Raw genomic sequence first — 24,769 nt, forward strand, 5'->3', positions numbered from 1 at the left:
TTAAGTGTAAGACTTCCATTGAGATACATTACTTTCCCTCTCACTGGGTTACATGTAATGCATGGCGAGGGGCGTGGCTTCCGGGGGGGTGGACTGTACTGGAGGGGTCGTGACTGTCACGTGACAGCACTGCCCACTGCCTGGTCGGAAGGCACGCCACCTGCCAATCAAGGTTGGACTCCTCCTCGCCCATCAATTCACACCTCACCATTGGCCCCTTTAATTAGCCTTGTACCTGGCCTCGACATTGTAATCGGCTTAGTTCTGCTGGCACCGAGCCATTTCCCCCAAACCCCCCCGCCGCCCCGGGAATTACCTGTGCGGGACCGTCCAGCCCTGTGTGCACGATAAAGGCTGGCACGTGTGCTGGACCCTCTCTCTTTGCCATCTCCGAGGGACCACCCTGCTTCACTCCCGGTTGAGAACCATGGGACGGCGCTTGAGAAATTGTTGGTGAGCTGTGCACTGAATAGGGTTGGGAGCGTAGATTATTGTCCGTAATAGCATAGCGCCGTGCCTGCAGAGAGTCAAAGGGTATTGAGTTTTCCCTTGGTTGTATGTGCGTGTGTGTTTGCCTGTGTGCGCGTGTGTGTTTTGTTCCCAGGCGATTTACCCACGTTTGTTAGCAATTGTCCGCGTGTTTTATTGCCGATCTGACTTCCCCACAACTGCTGTAAAGTGTGTGTGTCTGTGCGTTCGTGCGTGCCATTTTCCCACGCTTGCCTTCTGTAAATAGAATCCTTTACTACCAAGACTGTGTGTCCAAAGTCCTTGCCTTTGAGACCTACCGAATCTGTTTCCCTACTTGCAAAACCTGCTCAGCCAACTTACACTTTTCTGCATTCATGCGATATGGGTGTTGTTTAATCAGTTTGGCTTGATCAATATCTATGTCATGTACTGCGACCGTGGTTTACTTGGGAACATCGAGAAATAAATCTTTAAACTTCAGAATTAATTCCTTCAGCTGTTGTTGTTTTGGCTGCAGATGAGCCAACTTGTTGTCAATGTTTTCGAGAACAACCGAGTTCATTAGCCTAACTGGGACCATGTTTGGCTTGTGAAAAGTCTCAGACGAGTCAATTGTCTCATTCTCAGGGTTGCCAGATTTATATGTTTTGACAACAATGCTCACCGATGGTGCCTGCTTGTCAGAATAAGGCTTTATCATATTGATGTGTACCACCTGTGTTAGTTTACGTTGGTCGGGTGTTTTAATAACATAATTCACATCATTAATTTGAGAGACTATTTCATACGGTCCATTGAATTTCCCTTGAAGTGGATTCGTCAACACTGGAAATAAGGCAAGCCCACTTATCAAACCAACACTTCATTTTGTTTTGAGAAATCTTTAAGTTTTGTCTCGCTAGACGATGGGCTTGGTATAGTTTATTTTTGAACTTCAAAACATAGTCTAAGAAGTTAACATGTACATCCCCATCAATCCACTGTTCCTTTAACAAGGTCAAAGGTCCCCTCACTCTATGACCAAATACAAGTTCAAATGGACTAAAGCCCAGTGATTCCGGTACCGACTCCCTTACTGTGAACAAAAGAAAATGTATTCCTTCATCCCAGTCTTTTCCAATTTCAACACATTATGTCTTAATCATTGTTTTGAGGGTAGAATGAAATCTTTCTAAAGCCCCTTGGGATTTTGTGATTCCGGATGGTACTCAGACAAATATAATTTGTTCAGCTCCCAGTTCATAAACTACCTGCTAGAATAATTCATTAGTAAAATTACTTCCTTGATAAGACTGGATTTCTCTAGGCAAAACAAATTAAAGTTTAAAAAAAAACTTGTTAAGTGTCTATGCCACAGTTTTAGCTTTAATATTTCTGAGGGGTATTGCCTCTGGGAATCTGGATGCAGTACACATAATAGTTAGCAAACACTGATGGACAGCTTTAGTCTTTGGCAATGGGCCAACAGAATCCACTATAAATTTGGGAAAGGGTTCTCCGAATGCAGGTATAGGCCCGATGCCACTGGGGTGACCTGATTAGGTTTACCCACAACTTGACAAGTGTGACAGGTTCTGCAAAAGGTCACAATATCTTTCCTCAAATTCGGCCAGTAAAATTCTTTCATAATCCTGTTTACAGTTTTATTCACTCCAAAATGGCCACCTACGGGCATACTATGGGCCAAAGTTAAAATTTCAGTCCTATGAACTTTAGGAACTACAACTTGGTGAACAATTGCCCATTCCTCACTCGCAGGTATAGCAGGTGGTCTCCACTTCCTCATTAACACTCCATCCTTGAGATAATATCCTACTGACACTTTCTTTATCTCATCATCTGACAGAGATGTTTCTTATAAAGCTTCAATCTCAGGGTCTCGGTTCTGTTCTGCTATAAACTCCTTCCAAGAGAGGGATAAATCTTTCTCATCAGATTTACTACTTGAATCCTGTTGAAACAATGAAGGCTGAAAGGTCCCTGACAAGTCATCATAACCTGAATCCTGGTCAACCTGATTTTGGCTATCATGGGTATCAGAATCATGCTGCACAGAACTGTCTGCATTGGCAGACTTTTTAGCCATATTTCAAGTTACTGCGATAAATGTTAAAATCCATCTGTGGGTCGTCAGTGATTGGCTTAGTTGTCAACTGCACTGCAGGAACAACTTTACCATCTGCCAGGTCATTCCCTAACAGCAAAGTAACATCTTCCACTGGTTAACTGGAGCATAATCCAATCTTAACAGGTCCCGAAACAAACCCTGACTGTAAAGTCACCTTGTGCAATGGAACAGAAACAATCCTGCCACAATGACTTTAATAAGATTTACCTCACCAATGTCAGTCTCATCACCAAACTTTAGAACACTGTCTAATATAAGTGACTGAGAAGCCCCACTATCTTGAAGAATTTTCACTGGTACCGGGGTTGACCCTTCCATTACTAATACAAACCCATCTGACATAAAATGATGGAATCCCTTCTTAACTCGGTCAGACCTCTCAGTCCTTAACTGAGCCTCCACAGAATGTTCAGAACCCTGTGGGTTTATAGGTGCTTCAACATACTGATCACAGGCATGTGGGACTGCCTCCTTTTCCTTTTTCTTCTTCAGGACAGAACAATTAGCCATCATGTGACCAGATTTCTTACAATAGTAACAAGTAAGACCAGAACATTTCTCCTCCAACTGCTTCCCTTCATCCTCACTCTTGTTACGAGTCTCAGCTTTAATTTCTGGTTTACCCTGGTTATCCCTGCTATTCTTTTGGAAGCTCTTATTCTGGGTAAACTTAACGTGATGAGTTAAAGCAAACTCATCTGCTAATCTAGCAGACTCCTGCAAAGTGGCAGCATCCTTTTCATCTAAATCTAAATCAAGGATGCACCTTTTGAATTCTTCAATTAAAACCAACTCTTTCAAGCTGTTAAAATCACCACCTACATTTTTATATGTGCACCAGCAGTCAAAGCACACAAACTTCTCATTAGCAAATTCCATATAAATCTGGTTCACAGATTTCTTCAAATTTCTAAACTTTTGCCTGTATACTTCTGGGACCAACTTGTAAGATTTGAGCACAGCCTGTTTCACAATGTCATAATCAGCTGCTTCAACAACTGTCAAAGCAGAATAGGCTTGCTGAGCCTTCCCCTTAATTACACTTTGTAAGAGAATGGGCCAACCCTCTTTTGGCCACTTTAAACTCAGAGCAACCTTCTCAAAATGCTGGAAGTATTTATCAACCTCTGCCTCGTCAAATGGGGGTACCAATTTAACTTCCCGACTGGCCTCAAACTTATCACCAGAGTCTAACGCTAGACCCCTTTGGTGCAATTGCTCTATCTTTTTCAGTTTGAACATCCTCTACCTTTCTGCTTCCTCTCTGTTTTTCTGCCTCTCCAGCCTCAATCTGCCTCCGGCTGTCCACAGCCTCCATCTTTATTTTTTCTAACTTGTACGGGAGCTCAAGCTCACTAGGTTTACTTTCAGAAACCACCTCCAACTCCTCCACTTTAAACACACCCTCAGATACATAATACTCAGCTATTATCCTCTGCATCTGTGACCTCCTCGTTGTCAATTTCATCTTAGCAAGTTTTAACCTTCCAGCAATACTCAATAACTCAATCCTTCTGGCGTCCTCTAATGCCTCAGAGGTTGGCACTTCCAGACATCTATCAACATGCATTGCTTCAGATTTTCTACACACAAATAAATCAAAAGGGATTTCACCAATGAAATCGAGAAGTAATCTATATGCCCCCAAATCTGTTCATATCCAGGATGCAGGCCCCAATTTTTTTTACGAACCGTAATGCTTTAGAAATGAACCAGCAGCAATGGGCTACACCTGGAGTCTGGTTTTGATGTTAAAACCACTATCTTTATTAGTATCTGCTTATAATATAGTAACTTAAGCAAGATAAACAATAGTTAACAGAGGTATGTGTATATATGTGTGTAAATATAACTCCCAGCCTACTGAGCTCGGGGGAAACAAGGCTTGGAGTCTTGAGATGGTAAAGTATGAAAGTTCAGTTCATCCACAGAATAGGTGATGAGAGAGAGATATTTGTAATCCAGGGTAAATGTTGAGAGAAGGCAATTATGTCAAATTCCACAGTATCCATGGTGGTAAAACGAGAGAACAGTCACTGTAGAATTTATCTGTCGTCGTTCCAAATCCACATAGGAATTATCACCGAAAGTGACTTGTCACAAGGGGTATCGTCTTCAAGTGAATTACCACACCACACCCAGGCAAGGGTTAACACATAAGTGGTCTTCACAGGATACCCCAAATCAGATCCACTCCTATGGATCAAACGAGATGACAACCACACATTCGATGTTCGCTGAATCAATAATTAACCCACCCTTGTGGGCAGAGGAAAGTTCTAAACAGTGACCCATGGCCACTAGTTCCCTTGTTTCGATCCTTGCATGTTTCCTCCTTCATCTCCACCTGACTGAGTGTCTGTGTCCTCGGTTAAAACTAAACAAGCTGTGAGCGATGTAAACGAGATGCAAGTCAGACTGATTCACCTTAATCTCTCCCTCTCTTAGAATGACAGCCCACAGCAAATGATACCTAGGGATTCATAACAACGGTCACTCCCCATTGTGAACTGACTGGTGTGCCAATAGTTGGGATGACTGAGTGAATTCCTTCCCACATTCTTTGCAGGTGAATGGCTTCTCCCCAGTGTGAACTCGCTGATGACTCTGCAGGTTGGATAACTGAGCGAATCCCTTCCCACATTCTGAGCAGCTGAATGGCTTCTCCCCAGTGTGAACTCGCTGATGACTCTGTAGGGTGGATGATCGAGTGAATCTCCTCCCACATTCTGAGCAGGTAAACGGCTTCTCCCTGGTGTGAACTCGCTGATGACTCTGTAGGGTTGATGATCGAGTGAATCTCTTCCCACATTCTGAGCAGGTAAACGGCTTCTCCCCGGTGTGAACTCGCTGATGAACCAGTAGGGCGGAAGAGTGAGTGAATCTCTTCTCACAGACTGAGCAGGTGAATGGCTTCTCTCCAGTGTGAACTCGCTGATGACTCTGTAGGTTGGATGACTGAGTGAATCCCTTCCCACAGACTGAACAGGTGAATGGCTTCTCCCCAGTGTGAACTCGCTGATGACTCTGTAGATCGGATGACCGAGTGAATCTCTTCCCACAGACTGAGCAGATGAACGGCTTCTCTCCAGTCTGATCTCGTTGATGACTCTGTAGGTCGGATAACCGAGTGAATCCCTTCCCACAGACTGAGCAGGTGAACGGCTTCTCCCCAGTGTGAGCTCGCTGATGACTCTGTAGGTTGGATAACTGAGTGAATCTCTTCCCACATTCTGAGCAGGTGAATGGCTTCTCCCTAGTGTGAACTCGCTGATGACTCTTTAGGTGGGATGACTCAGAGAATCTCTTCCCACATTCTGAGCAGGTGAACGGCTTCTCCCCAGTGTGAACTCGCTGATGACTTTGTAGGTGGGTTGACCGACTGAATCTCTTCGGACAAACTGAGCAGGTGAACGGCTTCTCCCCAGTGTGAACTCGCTGATGTACCAGTAGGCTGGAAGAGTGAGTGAATCTCTTCCCACAGACTGAGCAGGTGAACGGCTTATCCCCAGTGTGAACTCGCTGATGACTCTGTAGGTTGGATAACTGAGCGAATCCCTTCCCACATTCTGAGCAGGTAAACATCTTCTCCCCGGTGTGAAGTCGCTGATGATTCTGTAGGTGGGATGACTGAGTGAATCCCTTCCCACATTCTGAGCAGATGAACGGCTTCTCTCCAGTGTGAACTCGCTGATGACTCTGCAAGTGGGATGACCGAGTGAATCTCTTCCCACATTCTGAGCAGGTGAACGGCTTCTCCCCAGTGTGAACTCGCTGATGACTCTGTAGGTTGGATGAATGAGTGAATGTCTTCCCACATTCTGAGCAGGTGAACGGCTTCTCCCCAGTGTGAACTCGCTGATGACTCTGTAGGTGGGACGACTGAGTGAATTCCTTCCCACATTCTGAGCAGGTGAACGGCTTCTCCCCAGTGTGAACTCGCTGATGATTCTGTAGGTGGAATAACCGAGTGAATCTCTTCCCACATTCTGAGCAGGTGAACAGCTTCTCCCCAGTGTGAAGTCGCTGATGATTCTGTAGGTGGGACGACTGAGTGAATCCCTTCCCACATTCTGAGCAGCTGAACGGCTTCTCCCCAGTGTGAACTCGCTGGTGTACCAGTAGGGCGGAAGAGTGAGTGAATCTCTTCCCACAGTCTGAGCAGCTGAACGGCTTCTCCCCAGTGTGAACTCGCTGGTGAGCCATTAGGTTAGATGACTCAGTGAATCCTTTCCCAGAAATTCAGCAGATGACCAGCCTCTACCCAGTGTGAACTGACTGGTGTGTCCACAGGTGGGAAGACCGACTGTATCCTTTCTCACACAAAGAACAGATGAATGGCCTTGCCCAGTGTGAACTTGCTGATGTACCTTCAATTGAGATAACCGAGTGAATCCATTCCCATTGTCTGAGTAGGGGAACGGCCTTTCCCCTGTTTAAAATGACGGGCGTGTCAGTTGGTCAGATGACCGAGGGAATCCCTCCCCACAGTCTGAACAGGAAGGATGGTCGATCCCTTGCTCCACTTCTTAAATATCCAGACAGAGACAGCAAAACTGGCGTGCCGTGTTTGAGATTGCTGGAAGCAAATTCCTCCTCGTTTTTAACCTGTAAAAAGATTTACAAAATCCATCAATGGGTGTAGGACAACATTTCAGGTGAGATTACTTGAGTTGCCAAGGTGTGATCTGGTATCATACTGTTACAGTGAGGTTCAACCCAAGTTGGAGAGAGAAATCATCTTCTAACTGGGCACAGTGCTGCTATCTGGAATGACCATCAATTCCTTGATGCTCTTCCTGTCTCTATAAGAATGGGGCATTTCTGCCGTCTCCAATTTGTGACTTGGCTCAGTTTGACTCTCTCCATTGGTATTATTCCCTGTTCCTGCTGAGCAGTATGGGTGCCTGGCCCCACAGTAACTGAAACACTCTCGTGCAAACAGTCTTTCTTGACATGCATTTGGGATTTTCTTTTATGTATTATTAACTTAAAGTGCCACAGTTTTAACGCCATATAAAAAATTGCCGCTGAGATGAATGGTTGGTCCGCACAGCTGTTAAAAGGACTTGGAGTGAATTTTTGTATTATTTCAGGTTCTTGTCACAGTCATAGAAAATTACAACACAGAAACAGGCCCTTTGGACCATCTCGTTTGTGCTGAACTATTTGAACTGCCCAGTCCCATACCCCTACCATCCAGGTACCTATGTAGACCTCTTAAATGTTGAAATTGAGCTCACATTCAGCACTTGTGCTGGCTGCTCATTCCACACCCGGATGACCGTCTGTGTGAAGAAGTTTCCCCTCATGTTCCCCTTAACGTTTCACCTTTCACCCTTAACCCATGGCCTCCAGTTGTAGTCCCACACCATCCCAGTGGTAAAAGCCAGCTTGCATATACCCTATCTATAACCCTGATAATTGTCATATACTCCATCATATCTCCACTCAATCTTCTACGTTCCAAGGAATAAAGTCCTGACCGTTTAGTCTTTCCCTATAACCCAAGTCCTTCAGACCTGGCAACATCTTTGTGAATTTTCTCTGAACTCTTTCAACCTCTTTTACATCTTCCTGTAGGTTGCTGACCAAAACTGCACACAATTCTCCAAATTAGGCCTCACCATCGTCTTGTACAATGTCAACAAAACATCCATCTCCTGTACTCAGTATTTTGGTTCACGAAGGCCAATTTGCCAAAATCTTTCTTTCTGTCCCTATCTAACTGTGACACCACTTTCAGTGAATTATAGACCTGTATTCCCAGATTCCTTCCTTCTACAGCACTCCTCAGTGCCTGACCATTCCCTGTGTAAGACCTTGGTCCTACCAAAATGCAACACCTCACACTTGTCTCCATTAAATTCCATTTTGCATTTCTTCACCCATTTTTCCATCTGGTCCAGATCGCACTGCAAGCCATGATAGTCTTCCTCGCTGTCCACTACACCCCAATCTTGGTGCCATCGACAAATTTGCTGATCCAGCTAACCATGTTAACATTCAGATTACTGATATAGATGACAAACAACAACAGATCCAGCTCTAATCCCTGTGGCACACCACTAGTTACAGGCCTCTGGTCAGAGAGGCAACCATCTGCTGCCACACACTGGCTTCTCCCAAAGACAGTGTCTCATCCAATTTACTATCTCATCTTGAATGCTGAGTGACTGAACCTTCTTGACCAACCTCCCATATGAGACTTTGTCAAGTGCCTTGCTAAAGTCCATGTAGACAACATCCACTGCCTTGCCTTCATCCACTTTCCTGATAACTTCCTCGAGAGACTCTATTAGATTGGTTAGACATGACCTATCATGCACAAAGCCATGCTGCCTATCCTTAATCTATCTATCCAAATACTTATATATCTGGTTTCTGCACATAAGTTCCAATGACTTTCCCACTACTGATGTCAAGCTCACTGACATGCAATTTCCTAGTTTATTTTTAGAGCCTTTCTTGAACAGCGGAACAACATTGGCTGTCCTCCAATCCTCCAGTACCTCACCAGTCACTAAGGATTATGTAAATATCTGCGTTTGGGCCCCGACAATTTCTGAACGTCTTCCGTAGGGTCCTTGGGAACAATTTGTTAGGCCCTGGGGATTTATTCACGCTAATTTGCCTTCAGACAGCAAACACCTCCACCTCTGCAATCTGTACAGGGTCCGTGAAGTTGATGCCATTTTGCTTCACTTCTATAGACTCTGTGTCCATCTCCTGAGTAAATGTGGATGCAAAAAATAATATTTAAAATCTCCCCCATATATTTTGTCTCCTCATACAGATTACCATTCTGATCATCCAGAGTGGGCATGTTTCTGTACTGAACTGGCCAAACTTGATTGGGAGGGGAAACTGGTAGGAATGATGATGGAGCAGCAATGGCTGGAGTTTCTGGGAGCAACTCGGAAGCTGAGTGATCGATACATCCCAAAGAAGTGGAAGCATTGGAAAGGCAGGAGGACACAACTGTGGATGAAATGAGAAGCCAAAGCCAACATAAAAAGCAAAGAGAGGGCAAACAGAAGAGCAAAATCTATTGGGAAGCTTTTAGAAAGCAACAGAAGATGACTAAAAAAGATGTCAGATGAGCTCAGGGCGTGGAATTATGATATTGTAGTCACTAATGAGTCTTTGTAGCACCCAACAGTCTGAGGGATTCGGAGGAACAAAATATCCGGGGCCTCAATATCTCTTGAAAACCAAGGTTCCCTGCATCAGTTACCTTTCAACTTTTATTTTGACAGGCACATACAAATTCTACACCCTCAAAACTTTACTTCTGAAGAACTCTCACTTACCAAGTACTCCTTTGCCAAAAAGATCCTGTCCCAATCCACACTTGTCAGATCCATTCTGATACCATCAGAATTGACCTTTCTCCAATTCAGAATCTCGACCCATGGTTCAGTCCTTTCTTTTTCCATGTTAACTTGGAATCTCATGGCATTATGATCATGAGATGCAAAGTGTTCCCATACACTAATATTCTGTCACTAGCCCTGGATTATTTTCTAATAGCTTATTGCACATTTCTATGCTGGGAATTCTACGTGCTGATTAATGGCACATTTGACAAACTCTACCCCATCTAGTTCTTTTACATATGAGAGTCTCGTCAATCCATGGAAATTTAAAATCGCTTAGTATATCAAGCATTGGCGTAGTCTGCGATCTCTCTTGCTAATTTGTTCCTCCAAATTCCTCAGATTGTTGGGTGCAAACAAGTCCCAGTCATGGCAACAAGATCACAATTCCATGCCCTGAGGTCTGAACAGCATTTGCCTGGTGTCAAGAAAACAACCTCTCCCTCATTGCCACAAAAACAAAGGAGCTGATTATGGACTACAGAAGGAATGGAGACAGGCTAACCCCTATTTACAGCAATGGATCTGGGGTTGAGAGGGTGAACAGCTTTAAGTTCCTCGACATACACATCACCGAGGATCTCATGTGGTCTGTACATACCAGCTGTGTGGTGAAAAACGCACAACAGTGCCTCTTTCACGTCAGACGGTTGAAGAAGTTTGAAATGGGGCCCCAAATCCTGAGAACTTTCTACAGGGTCACAATTGAGAGCATCCTGACTGGCTGCATCAGTGCCTGGTATGGGAACTGTACTTCCCTTAATTGCAGAGATTGGTGCGGACAGTCCAGCACATCTGTAGTTGTGAACTTCCCATGATTCAGGACATTTACAGGGACAGGTGTGTAAAAGGGGCCCGGAGGATCATTGGGGACCCTACTCACCCGAACCACAAACTGTTCCAAGCTGCTACTATCCGGGAAACGGTACTTCAGCATAAAAGCCAGGACCAACAGGCTTCTTCTATCAGGCCATCACACTGCTTAATTCATGCTGATACAACTGTATTTCTATGTTACATTGACTGTCCTGTTATTATAAATTACTATAAATCGCACATTGCACATTTAGATGGAGATGTAGCGTAAAGCTTTTCACTCCTCATGCATGTGCAGGATGTAAGTAAGAAAGTCAATTCAATTCACCCTCTCTATTATCTGGCATTCTGGCTCCCATCCCCTCTACAACTTTAGTTTAACCCACCCCACCCACCACCCACCACACTAGCACAAGCAAGCCTTAACACTAGGATATCAGTCCCCTTCTAGTTCTGTTCCCCTAACGAGCAAATCCCCTATCACCCGTTTGACTTTCCTCTGCCACGTAATCCCCCCACCCCCAACAGTTTCCAAAGTGGTAGAATACATAGAACATAAAAAAAAACATAGAAAACCTACAGCACAAAACAGGCTCTTCAGCCCACAAAGCTGTGCCAAACATGTCCCTACCTTAGAACTACCTCGGCTTACCCATAGCCCTCTACTTTTCTAAGCTCCATGTACCCATCCAGGAGTCTCTTAAAATACGTTATTGTTTCCGCCTCCTCCACTGCCGCCGGCAGCCCATTCCACGCACTTACCACTCTCTGCATGAATAACTTATCCCTGACATCTCCTCTGTATTTACTTCCAAGCACCTTAAACCTATGCCCTCTCTTGCTAGCCATTTCAGCCCTGGGAAAAAGCCTCAGACTATCCACATGATCAATGTCTCTCATTATCTCGTACACCTCTATCAGGTCACTTCTCAACCTCCGTCACTACAAGGAAAAAAGGCCGAGTTCACTCAACATATTCTCATAAGGCATGCTCCCCTGTCGAGGCAAAGTCCTTGTAAATCTCCTCTGCACCCTATCTATGGCCTACCTGTTGTTGTGGGGGATGGCCACAAGAGTACACTGTGATGGCTATTTAACCTCATTCCCCTTCCAGACTCTCACCCAGTTTCCTGTGTCCTGCACCTTGGGTGTAACTCACCTCTCTTTATCTCACCCCCTCCGACTCCCGGATGATACGGAATTCATCCATTTCCAGCCCCAACTCCTTAAAGTGGCGACACAACATGTGCACACTGAATTTTATATATAGAGGTACTCATTTTAACAGCTAGCAAATCACTGTCAGTAATAATTTTGATCTGCACTCTCACACAACGTATGTAACAGGTCTGTAGCAGGTAATGAAGGATTTTCTCACTGGAGCATTTGCACACCGTCCATATCTGATTTGCTTGCTAAATGATGCTATAAAAAGTCAGATTTTCAAACATCACTCCACTTCTGCTCACTTGTAAATTCTCCAGCAACTTCTGCATCACCACAAATCACACAGGTAACACCAGTTTCTGTATTATACATAAATATTTCCCCTGAACCCTCCCCCAGGTGACTGACGGTGGTGAACTCAGTGATGGCAATGCCAATGAATATGAAGGGAAGGGCAGTAGTCTGTCTCATTGGAGTCTGGCACATTTGTGATGTGAAAGCTAATTGTTGCCCAGGGCAAAGGTGTTTGATATCATTATGTACCCAGAGAGAGTGGGACAAAACATGTTCTCACGGGTAGAAAAGTCCAGAACAAGAGGGGGTAGAACAAGCAACAGACACAAAATGCTGGAGGAACTCAGCAGGCCAGGCAGCATCTATGGAAAAGAGTACTAATGCTGAGTTCCTCCAGCAATTTGTGTGTGTTGCTTGGATTTCCAGCATCTGCAGATTTTCTCTTGTTTGTGACTGGAGGCAGAACAAAGGTGATTTTCTCAACAGCTGATGTAAAAGATTTTGTTCCCTTTCTCCGAGTTCCCGATCCTTGCATTTAGACAGCTGGAGCTCAGCTCTGTCTGAGAGATCCATCGGTTCCCATTCCCTCATCAGCCGGAAGCTCCCCGGGGCCCGTGTACGGATGGTGGGGCTGAGAGAGAGGGAAGAGAGCAGGACTGTCCCGGGATTGCGGGTCACGGAGTCCGGAGCTCACAGCAACTACCCGAAGTCGGTGTTGAAAACGCCCGCCCGGTGAGACCCCCAACCCGGAGATCCCTTCTTACCTCAACCGATCATCCGGGGCCTTTTGTGCACCGCGCGCTGGTGAGCTCGAGCTTGGTCGGTTTAACGGCTGGGCTACTAATCACGTGACCAGCCCCTCCCCCACCGCTGTCAACAGAGGATTCACGCGCTGCGCTATTTCCATTGGTGCGAAGCGATGTCAATCATTGCTTCCAACCAATAGTGAAGGCGGACCAGCCGAGAGGGCGTTACCCCCGCTGACACCGTCTCCCGAACTTTCCGTCACGGCGGGACAACCGTCAAAGTAAATGTCCGCTTTCTGATTTATTTCCATTTCCCTCCGAGGGAAGTTGGGGCGTTTGTGAAGCGTCTCCTGCGGCCGGAGTCTGATGTGTCGCTGAGAGGTAGGAGGAGACCGCTCGGCCCGTCGGTTTGATGCCGGTTCCCCGGGGAGGGAGAGGGGGATTTTATTGAAAGGATGAAGACGGTGAGAGAGGGGGCGGACAGGATGTTTGTCCCGGTGGGGACAGGAGGGGCTCATCTGTGGAAATGTCTGAGCCCACGGTGGTGGCGAGCAGAGGGATTCACCACATTGGGGGGCAAACACCGGCAGACTGTTGCCCTGCAAGCGGGGCCAATGGTCCGGGCAAAGTGACAATTATTTGTGTTTTGTTGAGACTGTACCTGGAATATGGTGTAAAATCCCGCTCCCCACACTAACACGGGTCATACAGACCAAAGAACAAACTGCCGGAGGAACTCAGTGGGTCGGGCAGCATCTGTGGAGGGAAATGGACCGTCAACATTTCGGGCCGAGACCCTCCCTCTGGACTGAGAGTGGACGGGAAATAGTCAGAGAAAAGAGGTGAGGGGTGGGGATGGGGCAAGAGCTGGGGAGTGAGAGGTGGATCCAGGTGAGGGGGAGGTGGGAAGGTGGAAATACTGACGGGGGTGGGAGGTGAGTGGTTGGGGCAACACGGGGCTGCAGAAGATGGAAATTAATTCCATAGAGGATTAACAAAGAGGTTAGAGAGTATTTGTCATAGAGAGTGCAATGAAGATTCACCAGATTGATCCGTGGAGTGGTGGGGTCATTGTATGAAGAAAGATCAAATGTGATATCCCTTTCATTTAGAGAATCGAGGACTGAGAGGTGAACACATTGAAATACACAACATCACTACCGGCTGAACCAGGGATCCCAGTCTCTGAAAAAGGGGGTGGACTGTCCGGGACTGAGATGAGGGGAAATGTCTCCACTCAGAGGGCGGTGAATGTCTGTAAATCCCCACCACAGAGGCAGGTGAAGACTCAGTGATCGTCCTCACATAAAACAGAGACCGGCAGATGTGTGGAGACCGAAGGGATCGAGAAAATGAGGATCGGGCAGAAACATGTGGCTGAGATGGGAGAGCAGCCGTCATCTTGTTGATGGTTAGAGGGGCTGAATGGCCACCTCCTGCTGTTTCTCACTTGATGTTTCAGTGGTCCTGTCCAGTGAGGCCGGTGGAATGTGAATAGAAATTAGTGTTTATACACATGGACGGATTTAATTGAAACCTGCACATTTCCGGTTTGGGTCTGAATTGTGTGTTGGACCGGGATGGGAATCGAGCCTGTGACTCTGTGACCTGGGGGTGGAGGGAAAGGGACAGGAAAGATCTGGAGGAAAAAGTAAAAATGTATCTGGTGTAAATATGGAATAATGTGGGAAATGCAGCAGACGGGTCGGGCAGCATGTGAGGGGCGAGGAGCAGAGTCACCAGTTCAGGTGGGAGACCCTCCACCCGTCCCGTGATCCCGTTTCCTGTTCCTGTTTCCCTGCAGATCTGCAGCATCAGTAGTTCACTGCTCTACGTGAACATGTAGCTTCATCTTTCTCCTGTTCAGACAAGTCAGTGAGATCCGGATCTGTCACTTCCTCTCGTTGTGGGTGGACAGTGTTTTTTTCTGCAATATTTTCAGCATGTTTCCATATAACCACATAACAATTACAGCATGGAAACAGGCCATCTTGGCCCTTCTAGTCCGTGCCGAATGCTTACTCTCACCTCGTCCCAGGCCTCAGACCATAACCACAGGGCTGAGGCCCAGGACTAGGTCTCATTCCACTGTTTGTACCTGCTGAAGTTCAGCCAATGTTTCTGGATGTCTGACCCATTTATGTGAGAATTTAGCCTTTTGTATTTATCTGAGCTTCTCATGAATGTGTACAGTTTAGTTCAGCTTCACTCCAGAATTTCCAAAGCAGCAACCCAGTAAGTCAAATAGATCCACACAATTGAAATAGTTTACAGTATTACATTTTTAAAATGTTTATGTTGTACTACTTATGTAATTTAACTATTTAATATGTATATTCTTATTTTAAATCACAATGGTTAAAATCTATTGTTACGATTTAGGTTCTATTGCTGCCGCAGAGACAACAAATTACATGACATCTGCCGGTGCTATTAAACCTGATTCTGATCATTGGTCTGGGAGACCCACCACCGGTCACCTGATCCCAGTTACCGCAGATCGTAATGTGAGTTTGAAGCCTTTTCTATTTGTTTGCATTCCTCAGAAATGACAACAGTTAAGTTTCCTTCTGTGGTTCCAGAGCAGAAGCTCAGTCTGTCTAATATTTCCACACAATTAAAATGGGGAATTTGTTTATTTTTATCACATACTGAACTACAGTGAAAATCTTGCCTGACGTACCATCCACACAGATCAATACATTACTACAGTACATTGAGCTGATATACGACAAAACAATAACTGTAACAAAGCATTATGGCTGCAGAGAAAGTGCAGTGCAGATAGACATATGGGACAGGGTTACGTCGAGTTACATTGTGAAGTCGAGTCCATTTTATTGGACTGGAGACCATTAATTTGGCTGACAACCGCAGACAGGAAGCTGTCCATGAGCCTGCTGGTACGCACTTCAAGGATTTCGTATCTCTTCCCCGATGGGGGATTGGATTTGCAGCAATAATGTCCAAAGTTGTGGGCATCTTTGAGTACACGGCCTGCTTTCCCGAGGCAGGGGAAGTGTAGGCAGAGTCCATAGAAGGGAGGCTTGTTTCTATGATGTTTCCAGATGAGACCAAAGTTCTCTGCAGTTCCTTGCAGTCACGGGCAGAGCTTTAGCCATACGAAGGTGTGAAGTATCGACAAGAAGCTCAGAGCCTTGGCCTTCACCCTGCCTTGTGCAGCTGGATCCTGGACTTCCTGTCAGATGGCCGGCAGGTGGTAAGAATGGGCTCCATCACCTCCGTCTCTCTGACCCTCAGCACACATGCCCCACGGGGCTGTCTCCTTGGCCCCCTCCTTTACTCTCTGTGCACCCATGACTTGTGTCGCCACCCACGGCTCCAATCTGTTAATTAAATTTGCTGATGACACTACATTGATTGGCCTAATCCCAAATAACAACTTTCAATCAATCAAATGCTTCCTGACAAGGCTCGGTCCAAACAAACTTTTCACCCTTCTTCAGGAGATTAGTCAGAGGAAGAGTGATATCAGCAAAGTTCTTACAGAACTTACGATAATATCCAACCATTCCCAGAAACCTTCCAAGAGCCTTCTTACCAGTCTGTCACAAAAACTGTTGGTCATCTGTCTAAGAAAAATAACAAGATGGCTTAAGTGGCAAAAATAGATTGAAGTGCTTTTATTTACAAAAATAGTGGAAAAACAAAAACTTGGATGTCCACATCAAAACAAGAAATTAAAAAAAAATGCAATATATATACAGCTTGCAATTGTCACCTGTCTGGTTAACAGCCACCCTCAAACTAAACAAAAAAAGAACCCAAAGCCAAGGCTTACAACTACTAAGCCAATCCCCCTAGACAAACGAAAAGTTAATTAACTCAATTATCTTCCATTTCACACAATCTGAAACTCGACCACCAGTTCTCACAATAAACACATACCTCATCATAGGATTCACCATTTCCCGGTTAATTAACTTAAATAAACCCCATGAGTAATTAGGTAACATAACCCTTGTCCCAGGTAAAGATAGTATTCTCCGCCATCGGCACACCTGTGCAGGTTGCTGCTGCCTCTATATAAGACAGCTCTATGCAGCAGCTCTGTTTCAGACCCAGTGACTGTGGAGGAGAGAGACGTCAGATTATCACGACACTTCGGCAAAACACTTACTGGAAAGATGAATATAAATAAATTGACCTGAGATAATAAAACTGTGACATAGTGTGTTTCTTTTTCTCATACCTATTACTGCTGGGGATGAGTGTAAAATTGTGACTGTTGATTTATTGAGATGCGTGCACTCACCACAATAACAGAGGGGAATAATGTGTCTGGATGACCCTTTGAGTGTTTTACCGAGTGTGCCATGAGACGTCTGTAATCAGTGACCAGCCTTCGTCACACAGTCGGAATAGGAACTTCAGAAATTGCCTGGATTTTGCCTGCACAGGAGCCAACTTGCCTTGACCTACAACACAGCCAAGATAGATCACAGAGGCATGGCCAAATTCACTCTTAGCTAAGTCAACTGTAAGGTTGGCCCTGGAAAGCCTGTCAAACAGCTTTTCTACTAAAGAAATATGCTCTTCCCAAGTGTCACTCCCTGTGACTAAGTCATCAGTATAGGCATCTGTGTGTCCTAACCCTTGAATTACAGAATCAATCATTCTCTGGAATGTTCCTGGAGCATATTTCATTCCAAATAGCGAAACACTGTATTCATACAACCCAGAAGGTGTCACAAATGCAGAAATTTCTCTACCTCAGTCCGTCAATGGAACACACCAATACCCTTTCGGCAGATCAATCTTTGTAAGAAATTACCTTTTCCAACCTTATCGATGCAATCATCCACCCTAGGGATAGGATAGGCATCTGTTTTTGTTACTGCATTCACCTTCCTATAATCAGTGCAAAATCTAACACTACCATCAGGTTTGGGCACAATAACGCAGGGTGAGCTCCAATTTGATGTTGAAGGCCGAATAATACTATTTTCCAGCATATAATCAATTTCTTGCTCAGCCAATTTACACTTTTCTACGTTCATCTGATATAGGTGTTGTTTAATCGGTTTGGCTTGACCAATATCTACGTCATGTACTGCGACCGTGGTTTGCTTGGGAGCATCAGGAAATAAATCTTTAAACTTCAGAATTAATTCCTTCAGCTGTTGTTGTTGCTTTGGCTGCAGATGAGCCAACGTGTTGTCAATGTTTTCGAGAACAACCGAGTTCATTAGCCTAACTGGGACCATGTTTGGCTTGTGAAAAGTCTCCGACGAGTCAATTGTTTCATTCTCAGGGTTGCTAGATTGATATGTTTGACAACATTCACCGATGGTGCCTGCTTGTCAGAATAAGGCTTTATCATATTGATGTATACCACCCGTGTTAGTTTACGTTGGTCGTGTGTTTTAATAACATAATTCACATTATTAATTTGAGAGACTATTTCATACAGTCCATTGAATTTCGCTTGAAGTGGAATCGTCAACATTGGAGATAAGGCAAGCACGTTATCCCCCACCTTGTATTTTCTTTTGTTTTGGTCCGCTTATCAAACCAACACTTCACTTTGTTTTGAGAAATCTTTAAGTTTTGTCTCGCTAGACTACAGGCCTGGTGTAGTTTATTTTTTAACTTCAAAACATAGTCTAACAAGTTAACATATACATCCCCATCAATCCACTGTTCCTTTAACAAGGTCAAAGGTCCCCTCACTCTGTGACCAAATACAAGTTCAGATGGACTAAAGCCCAGTGACTCCTGTACCGACTCTCTTAAGCCTGATTTATACTTGTGCGTCAAGTGTACGCCATAGGCACTACGTACCCTACGCCGTACCCACGTTGTACCCTACGCCGCAGGGTAACGTGCACCTCCCCAAAAAAGTAACTCATGCGTCGCGGTGACGCAGACCGCAACAACTGTGATTGGTCCGCTTGGTAGCATCGCATTTCCGGTTGCTTTTCTCTGCCATGTCTGTACACTGATGCGAAATAAATGGTTGGAGACAATCAACCAAATTGTCAAATCTACCTGCCGACATCCGAAAATATTTGAAATGCATTTCCTCGTCCATGTCTCTCACGAAGGAGCTTAACAGTGTCAGAGAAACCCCACCGCCAACTTGCATTTTGGTGGTGAATGGCAGAGTGATGCAGTCACAACTACACATGCTCGCTACAGCGTAGGGCTACGCAAAAATTTAAATCGGGCCTACGGTGTAGGATACGGCGTATCCCGAATGCACAAGTATAAATCAGCCTTTACAGTGAACAAAAGCAAATGTATTCCTTCATCCCAGTCTTTTCCATTTTCAACACAGCATGTCTTAATCATTGTTTTGAGGGTAGAATTAAATCTTTCTAAAGCCACTTGTGATTCCGGATGGAACGCAGACGATGTAATTTGTTTAGCTCCCAGTTCATAAACTACCTGCTGGAATAATCCAGATGTAAAATTACTTCCTTGGTCAGACTGGATTTCTTTAGGCAAACCAAATAAAGTAAAAAAAAAACTTGTTAAGAGCCTTCGCCACAGTTTTAGCTTTAATATTTCTGAGAGGTATTGCCTCTGGGAATCTGGATGCAGTACACATAATAGCTAGAAAATACTGATGGACAACTTTAGTCTTTGGCAATGGGCCAACACAATCCACTACAACTTTGGAAAAGGGTTCACTGAATGCAGGTATAGGCTGGAGTGGAGCCACTGGGGTGACCTGATTAGGTTTACCCACAACTTGATAAGTATGACAGGTTCTGCAAAAGGTTACAACATCTTTCCTCAAATTCGGCCAGTAAAATTCTTTCATAATCCTGTTTACAGTTTTATTCACTCCAAAGTGGCCACCTAAGGGCATACTGTGTGCCAAAGTTTAAATTTCAGTCCAATAAAGTTTAGGAACTACAATTTGGTGAACAATTGCCCATTCCTCACTCGCAGGTATAGCAGGTGGCCTCCACTTCCTCATTAACACTCCATCCTTGAGATAATACCCTACTGGCACTTTCTTAATCTCATCATCTGAGAGAGATGTTTCTTATAAAGCTTCAATCTCAGGGTCTTGGTTCTGTTCTGCTATAAACTCCTTCCTAGACAGGGTTAAATCTTTCTCATCAGACTTACTACCTGAATCCTGTTGAAATAATGAATGCGGAAAAGTCCCTGACAAGTCATCAAAGCCTGAATCCCAATTTTGGCTATCTTGGGTATGAGAATCATGCTGTACAGAACCATCTGCATTGGCAGAACTTTTAGCCACACTTTGAGTTACTGCGCAGGAAGGATAAATGTTAAAATTCATCTGTAGGTTGTCAGTGGTTGCCTTAGTTGTCAACTGCACTGCAGGAACAACTTTACCAACTGCCAGGTCATTCCCTGACAGCAAAGTAACATCTTCCACTGGTAAACTGGAGTTAATCCGATCTTAACAGGTCCCGAAAACAACCCTGACTGTAAAGTTACCTTGTGCAATGGCACAGAAACCATGCCACCCCCAATGCCTTTACCTCACCTATGTTAGTCTTATCACCAAACTTTAGAACACTGTCTAATATAAGTGACTGAGAAGCCCCAGTATCTCGAAGAATTTTCACTGGTACGGGGGTTGACCCTTCCTTTACTAATACAAACCCATCTGACATAAAATGATCGAATCCCTTCTTAACTCGGTCAGACTTCTCAGTCCTTAACTGAGCCTCAACAGAATGTTCAGAACCCTGTGGGTTTATAGGTGCTTCAACATACTGATCACAGGCATGTGGGACTGCCTCCTTTTCCTTTTTCTTCTTCAGGATGGAACAATTAGCCACTATATGACCAGCTTTCTGACAATAGTAACAAGAGAGGCCAGAATATTTCTCCTTCAACTGCTTCTCTTCATCCTTACTCTTGTTACTAATCCTAACTTTAATTTCTGGTTTACCCTGGTTATCCCTGCTACTCTTTTGGAAGCTCTTATTCAGGGTAAACATAAGCTTGTGGGTTAAAGCAAACTCATCTGCTAATCTAGCAGACTCCAGCAAAGTGGCAGCATCCTTTTCATCTAAATCTAAATCAAGGATGCACCTTTTGAATTCTTCAATTAAAACCAAATCTTTCAAGCTGTTAAAATCACCACTTACATTTTTATATGTGCACCACCGGTCAAAACACACAAACTTCTCATAAGCAAATTCCATACAAATCTGGTTCAGAGATTTCCTCAAATTTCTAGACTTTTGCCTGTATGCTTCTGGGACCAACGCGTAAGCTTTGAGCACAGCCTGTTTCACTATGTCATAATCAGCTGCTTCATCAACTGTCAAAGCAGAATAGGCTTGCTGAGCCTTCCCCTTAATTACACTTTGTAAGAGAATGGGCCAACCCTCTTTTGGCCACTTTAAGCTCTGAGAAACCTTCTCAAAATGCTGAAAGTATTTATCAACCTCTGCCTCATCAAATGGGGGTACCAATTTAACTTCCCGACTGGCCTGAAACTTATCACCAGAGTCTAACGCAAGACCCTTTTGCTGCAATCTCTCTATCTTTTCCTGCTCAAACAGCCTCTGTCTTTCTGCTTCCTCCCTCTGTTTTTCTGCCTCTCTAGCCTCAACCTGCCTCTGCCTTTCCACAGCCTCCATCTTTAATTTTTCTAACTTGTACGGGAGCTCAAGCTCACTAGGTTTACTTTCAGGAAACACCTCCAACTCCTCCACTTCAAACACACCCTCAGATACATAATACTCAGCTATTATCCTCTGCATCTGTGACCTCCTCATTGTCGATTTCACCTTAGCAAGTTTTAACCTTTTAGCAGTACTCAATAACTCAATCCTTCTGGCGTCCTCTAACGCCTCAGAGGTTGACGCTTCCATTGCTTCTCACTTTCTCCACACAAATAAATCAAAAGGGATTTCACCAATGAAACCGATAAGTAATCTATATGCCCCCAAATCTGTTCATATCCAGGATGCAGGCCCCAATTTTTTTATGAACCGTTACGCTTTAGAAACAAACCAGCAGCAATAGACTACACCTGGAGTCTGGTTTTGATGTTAAAACCACTATCTTTATTAGTGTCTACTTATGATATAGTAACATAAGCAAAATAAACAATAGTTAACAGCGGTATGTGTATATATGTGTGTAAGTATAACTCCCACCCTACTGAGCTTGGGGCAAACAAGCCTTGGAGTCTTGAGACGGTAAAGTATGAAAGTTCAGCTCAACCACAGAATAGGTGATGAGAGAGAGATATTTGCAATCCAGGGTGAATTTCGAGAGAAGGCAATTATGTCGAATTCCACAGTTTCCACGGTGGTAAAACAAGAGAACAGTTGCTGTAGAATTTATCCGTCATCGTTCCAAGTCCACATACGAATTTATCACCGAAAGTGACTTGTCACAAAGGGTATCATCTTCAAGTAAATTACCACACCACACCCAGGCAAGGGTTAACACATAAGTGGTCTTCAAAGGATACCCCAAATCCGATCCACTCCTATGGATCAAACGAGGTGACAACCACACATTCGATGTTCGCTGAATCGATAATTAACCCACCCTTGTGGACAGAGGAAAGTTCGAAACAGTGACCCTTGGCCACGAGTTCCCTTGTTTCGATCCTTCCATTTTTCCTCCTTCATCTCCATCTGACTCTGAGTGCCTGTGTCCTCGGTTAAAACTAAACAAGCAGCGAGCGATGTAAACAAGATGCAAGTCAGACTGATTTGCCTTAATCTCTCTCTCTCTCTCCCTCTTAAAATGACAGTCCACAGCAAATGAAACCTTGGGATTCATAACAACGGCCACTCCCCAATGTGAACTGACTGGTGTGCCAGTAGTTGGGATGACTGAGTGAATCCTTTTCCACATTCTGAGCAGGTGAACAGCTTCTCCCCAGTGTGAACTTGCTGGTGTCTCTGTAGGTTGGATGACTGAGTGAATCTCTTCCCACAAACTGAACAGGTGAACGGCTTCTCCCCAGTGTGAACTCGCTGATGACTCTGCAGGTTGGATGACTGAGTGAATCTCATCCCACAGACTGAGCAGGTGAATGGCTTCTCCCCAGTGTGAACTCGCTGATGATTCTGTAGGGTGGATGACTGAGTGAATCTCTTCCCACAGACTGAGCAGGTGAACGGCTTCTCCCCAGTGTGAACTCGCTGATGACTCTGTAGGGTGGATGAATGAATGAATCTCTTCCCACAGATTGAGCAGGTGAACAGCATCTCTCCAGTGTGAACTCGCTGGTGAGCCATTAGTTTAGATGACCAAGTGAATCCCTTCCCACATTCTGAGCATGTGAATGGCCACTCCCCACTGTGAACTGACTGGTGTACCAGCAGTTTGGATGACTGACTGAATCCTTTCCCACATTCTGAGCAGGTGAACGGCTTCTCCCCATTGTGAATTCGCTGATGATTCTGTAGGGTGGATGACTGAGTGAAACTCTTCCCACAGACTGAGCAGGTGAACGGCTTCTCCCCAGTGTGAACTCGCTGATGACTCTGTAGGCTGGATAACTGAGTGAATCCCTTCCCACATTCTGAGCAGGTGAATGGCTTCTCCCCAGTGTGAACTCGCTGATGACTCTGTAGGTGAGATGACTGAGTGAATCTCTTCCCACAGTCTGAGCAGGTGAACGGCCACTCCCCACTGTGAACTGACTGGTGTGCCAGCAGCTTGGATGACTGACTGAATCTTTTCCCACATTCTAAGCAGGTGAATGGCTTCTCCCCAGTGTGAACTCGCTGATGATTGTATAGGATAGATGACTGAGTGAATCTCTTCCCGCAGACTGAGCAGGTGAATGGCTTCTCTCCAGTGTGAACTCGCTGGTGACTCTGTAGGCTGGATAACTGAGTGAATCCCTTCCCACATTCTGAGCAGGTGAATGGCTTCTCCCCAGTGTGAACTCGCTGATGACTCTGTAGGTTGGATGACTGAGTGAATCTCTTCCCACAGACTGAGCAGGTGAATGGTTTCTCCCCAGTGTGAACTCGCTGGTGAGCCATTAGGTCAGATAACCGAGTGAATCCTTCCCCACAAATTCAGCAGATGACCAGCCTCTGTCCAGTGTGAATTGCCTGGTGTGTCCACAGGTGGGAAGACTGACTGAATCCCTTCTCACACACAGATCAGATGAATGGCCTTGTCCAGTGTGAACTTGCTGATGTACCTCCAGTTGTGATGACCGAGTAAATCCACTCCCACTGTCTGAGCAGGTGAACGGCCTTTCCCCTGTGTAAAATGACGGGCATGCCAGTCGGTCAGATGACCAAGTGAATCCCTCCCCACAGTCTGAGCAGGAAGGATAGTCGATTGAATCCCTTGCTCCACTTCTCAAACATCTGGACAGAGACAGCAAAACTGGTGTGTCGTGTTTGAGATCCTAGGAGCTAAATTCCTTCTTGTTTTTAACCTGTAAAAAGATTTACAAAATCCATCAATGGGTTAGGACAAAATTTCAGTTGGGATTACTTGAGTTGCCAACGTTTGATCTGGTATCACACTGTTACAGTGAGGTTCAACCCAAGTTGGACAGAGAAATCATCTTCTGACTGGGCACAGTGCTGGTATCTGGTGTTACGAGAATACACATAAAATTAAGATGTTTGCTGGCCTGGGCTAGCATCAGTGGCATCAGCAGTTGGTCTGCCACCTGCCCTCAGGGGAAGGAGAGATAAGGAACAATGGAGCAGCGTCTGGAGATGTGTAATGAAGGGATGTGGGAGGGAGAGCTGTCTGGAGCGGCTCCCCCCTTTGAACCCTGAACTGTTTGAAGTGATGGACAGGCAATACCCCAG

The 24,769-nt window shown here is 45.0% G+C and overlaps 1 protein-coding gene across 1 annotated transcript; it reads right to left on the bottom strand.

The window, feature by feature from the left end:
* Positions 1 to 4,344: 4,344 nt before the first annotated feature.
* Positions 4,345 to 24,360, bottom strand: LOC134342177 (zinc finger protein 208-like). The gene is made up of 3 exons (XM_063040149.1): positions 22,762 to 24,360; positions 6,970 to 7,031; positions 4,345 to 6,829 (listed from the first exon to the last, which is right to left on the bottom strand). Exons 1-3 carry the CDS (start codon positions 23,975 to 23,977, stop codon positions 5,093 to 5,095), a joined length of 3,015 nt encoding a protein of 1,004 aa, XP_062896219.1. The 5' UTR covers positions 23,978 to 24,360; the 3' UTR covers positions 4,345 to 5,092.
* Positions 24,361 to 24,769: the final 409 nt, after the last annotated feature.

The sequence above is a fragment of the Mobula hypostoma genome, unplaced genomic scaffold (assembly GCF_963921235.1).
Source record: "Mobula hypostoma unplaced genomic scaffold, sMobHyp1.1 scaffold_76, whole genome shotgun sequence".
Lineage (NCBI taxonomy): Eukaryota > Metazoa > Chordata > Chondrichthyes > Myliobatiformes > Myliobatidae > Mobula > Mobula hypostoma.

Coding starts and splice junctions, on each gene's coding strand:
- LOC134342177 (XM_063040149.1), bottom strand. CDS start 23,977: ATGGCTCACCAGCGAGTTCACACTGGGGAGAAACCATTCACCTGCTCA. Junction 7,032..22,761: donor CATTGGGGAGTGGCCGTTGT/TATGAATCCCAA, acceptor CATTTTAAACAG/GGGAAAGGCCGTTCCCCTAC. Junction 6,830..6,969: donor CTCGGTTATCTCAATTGAAG/GTACATCAGCAA, acceptor ATTTCTGGGAAA/GGATTCACTGAGTCATCTAA.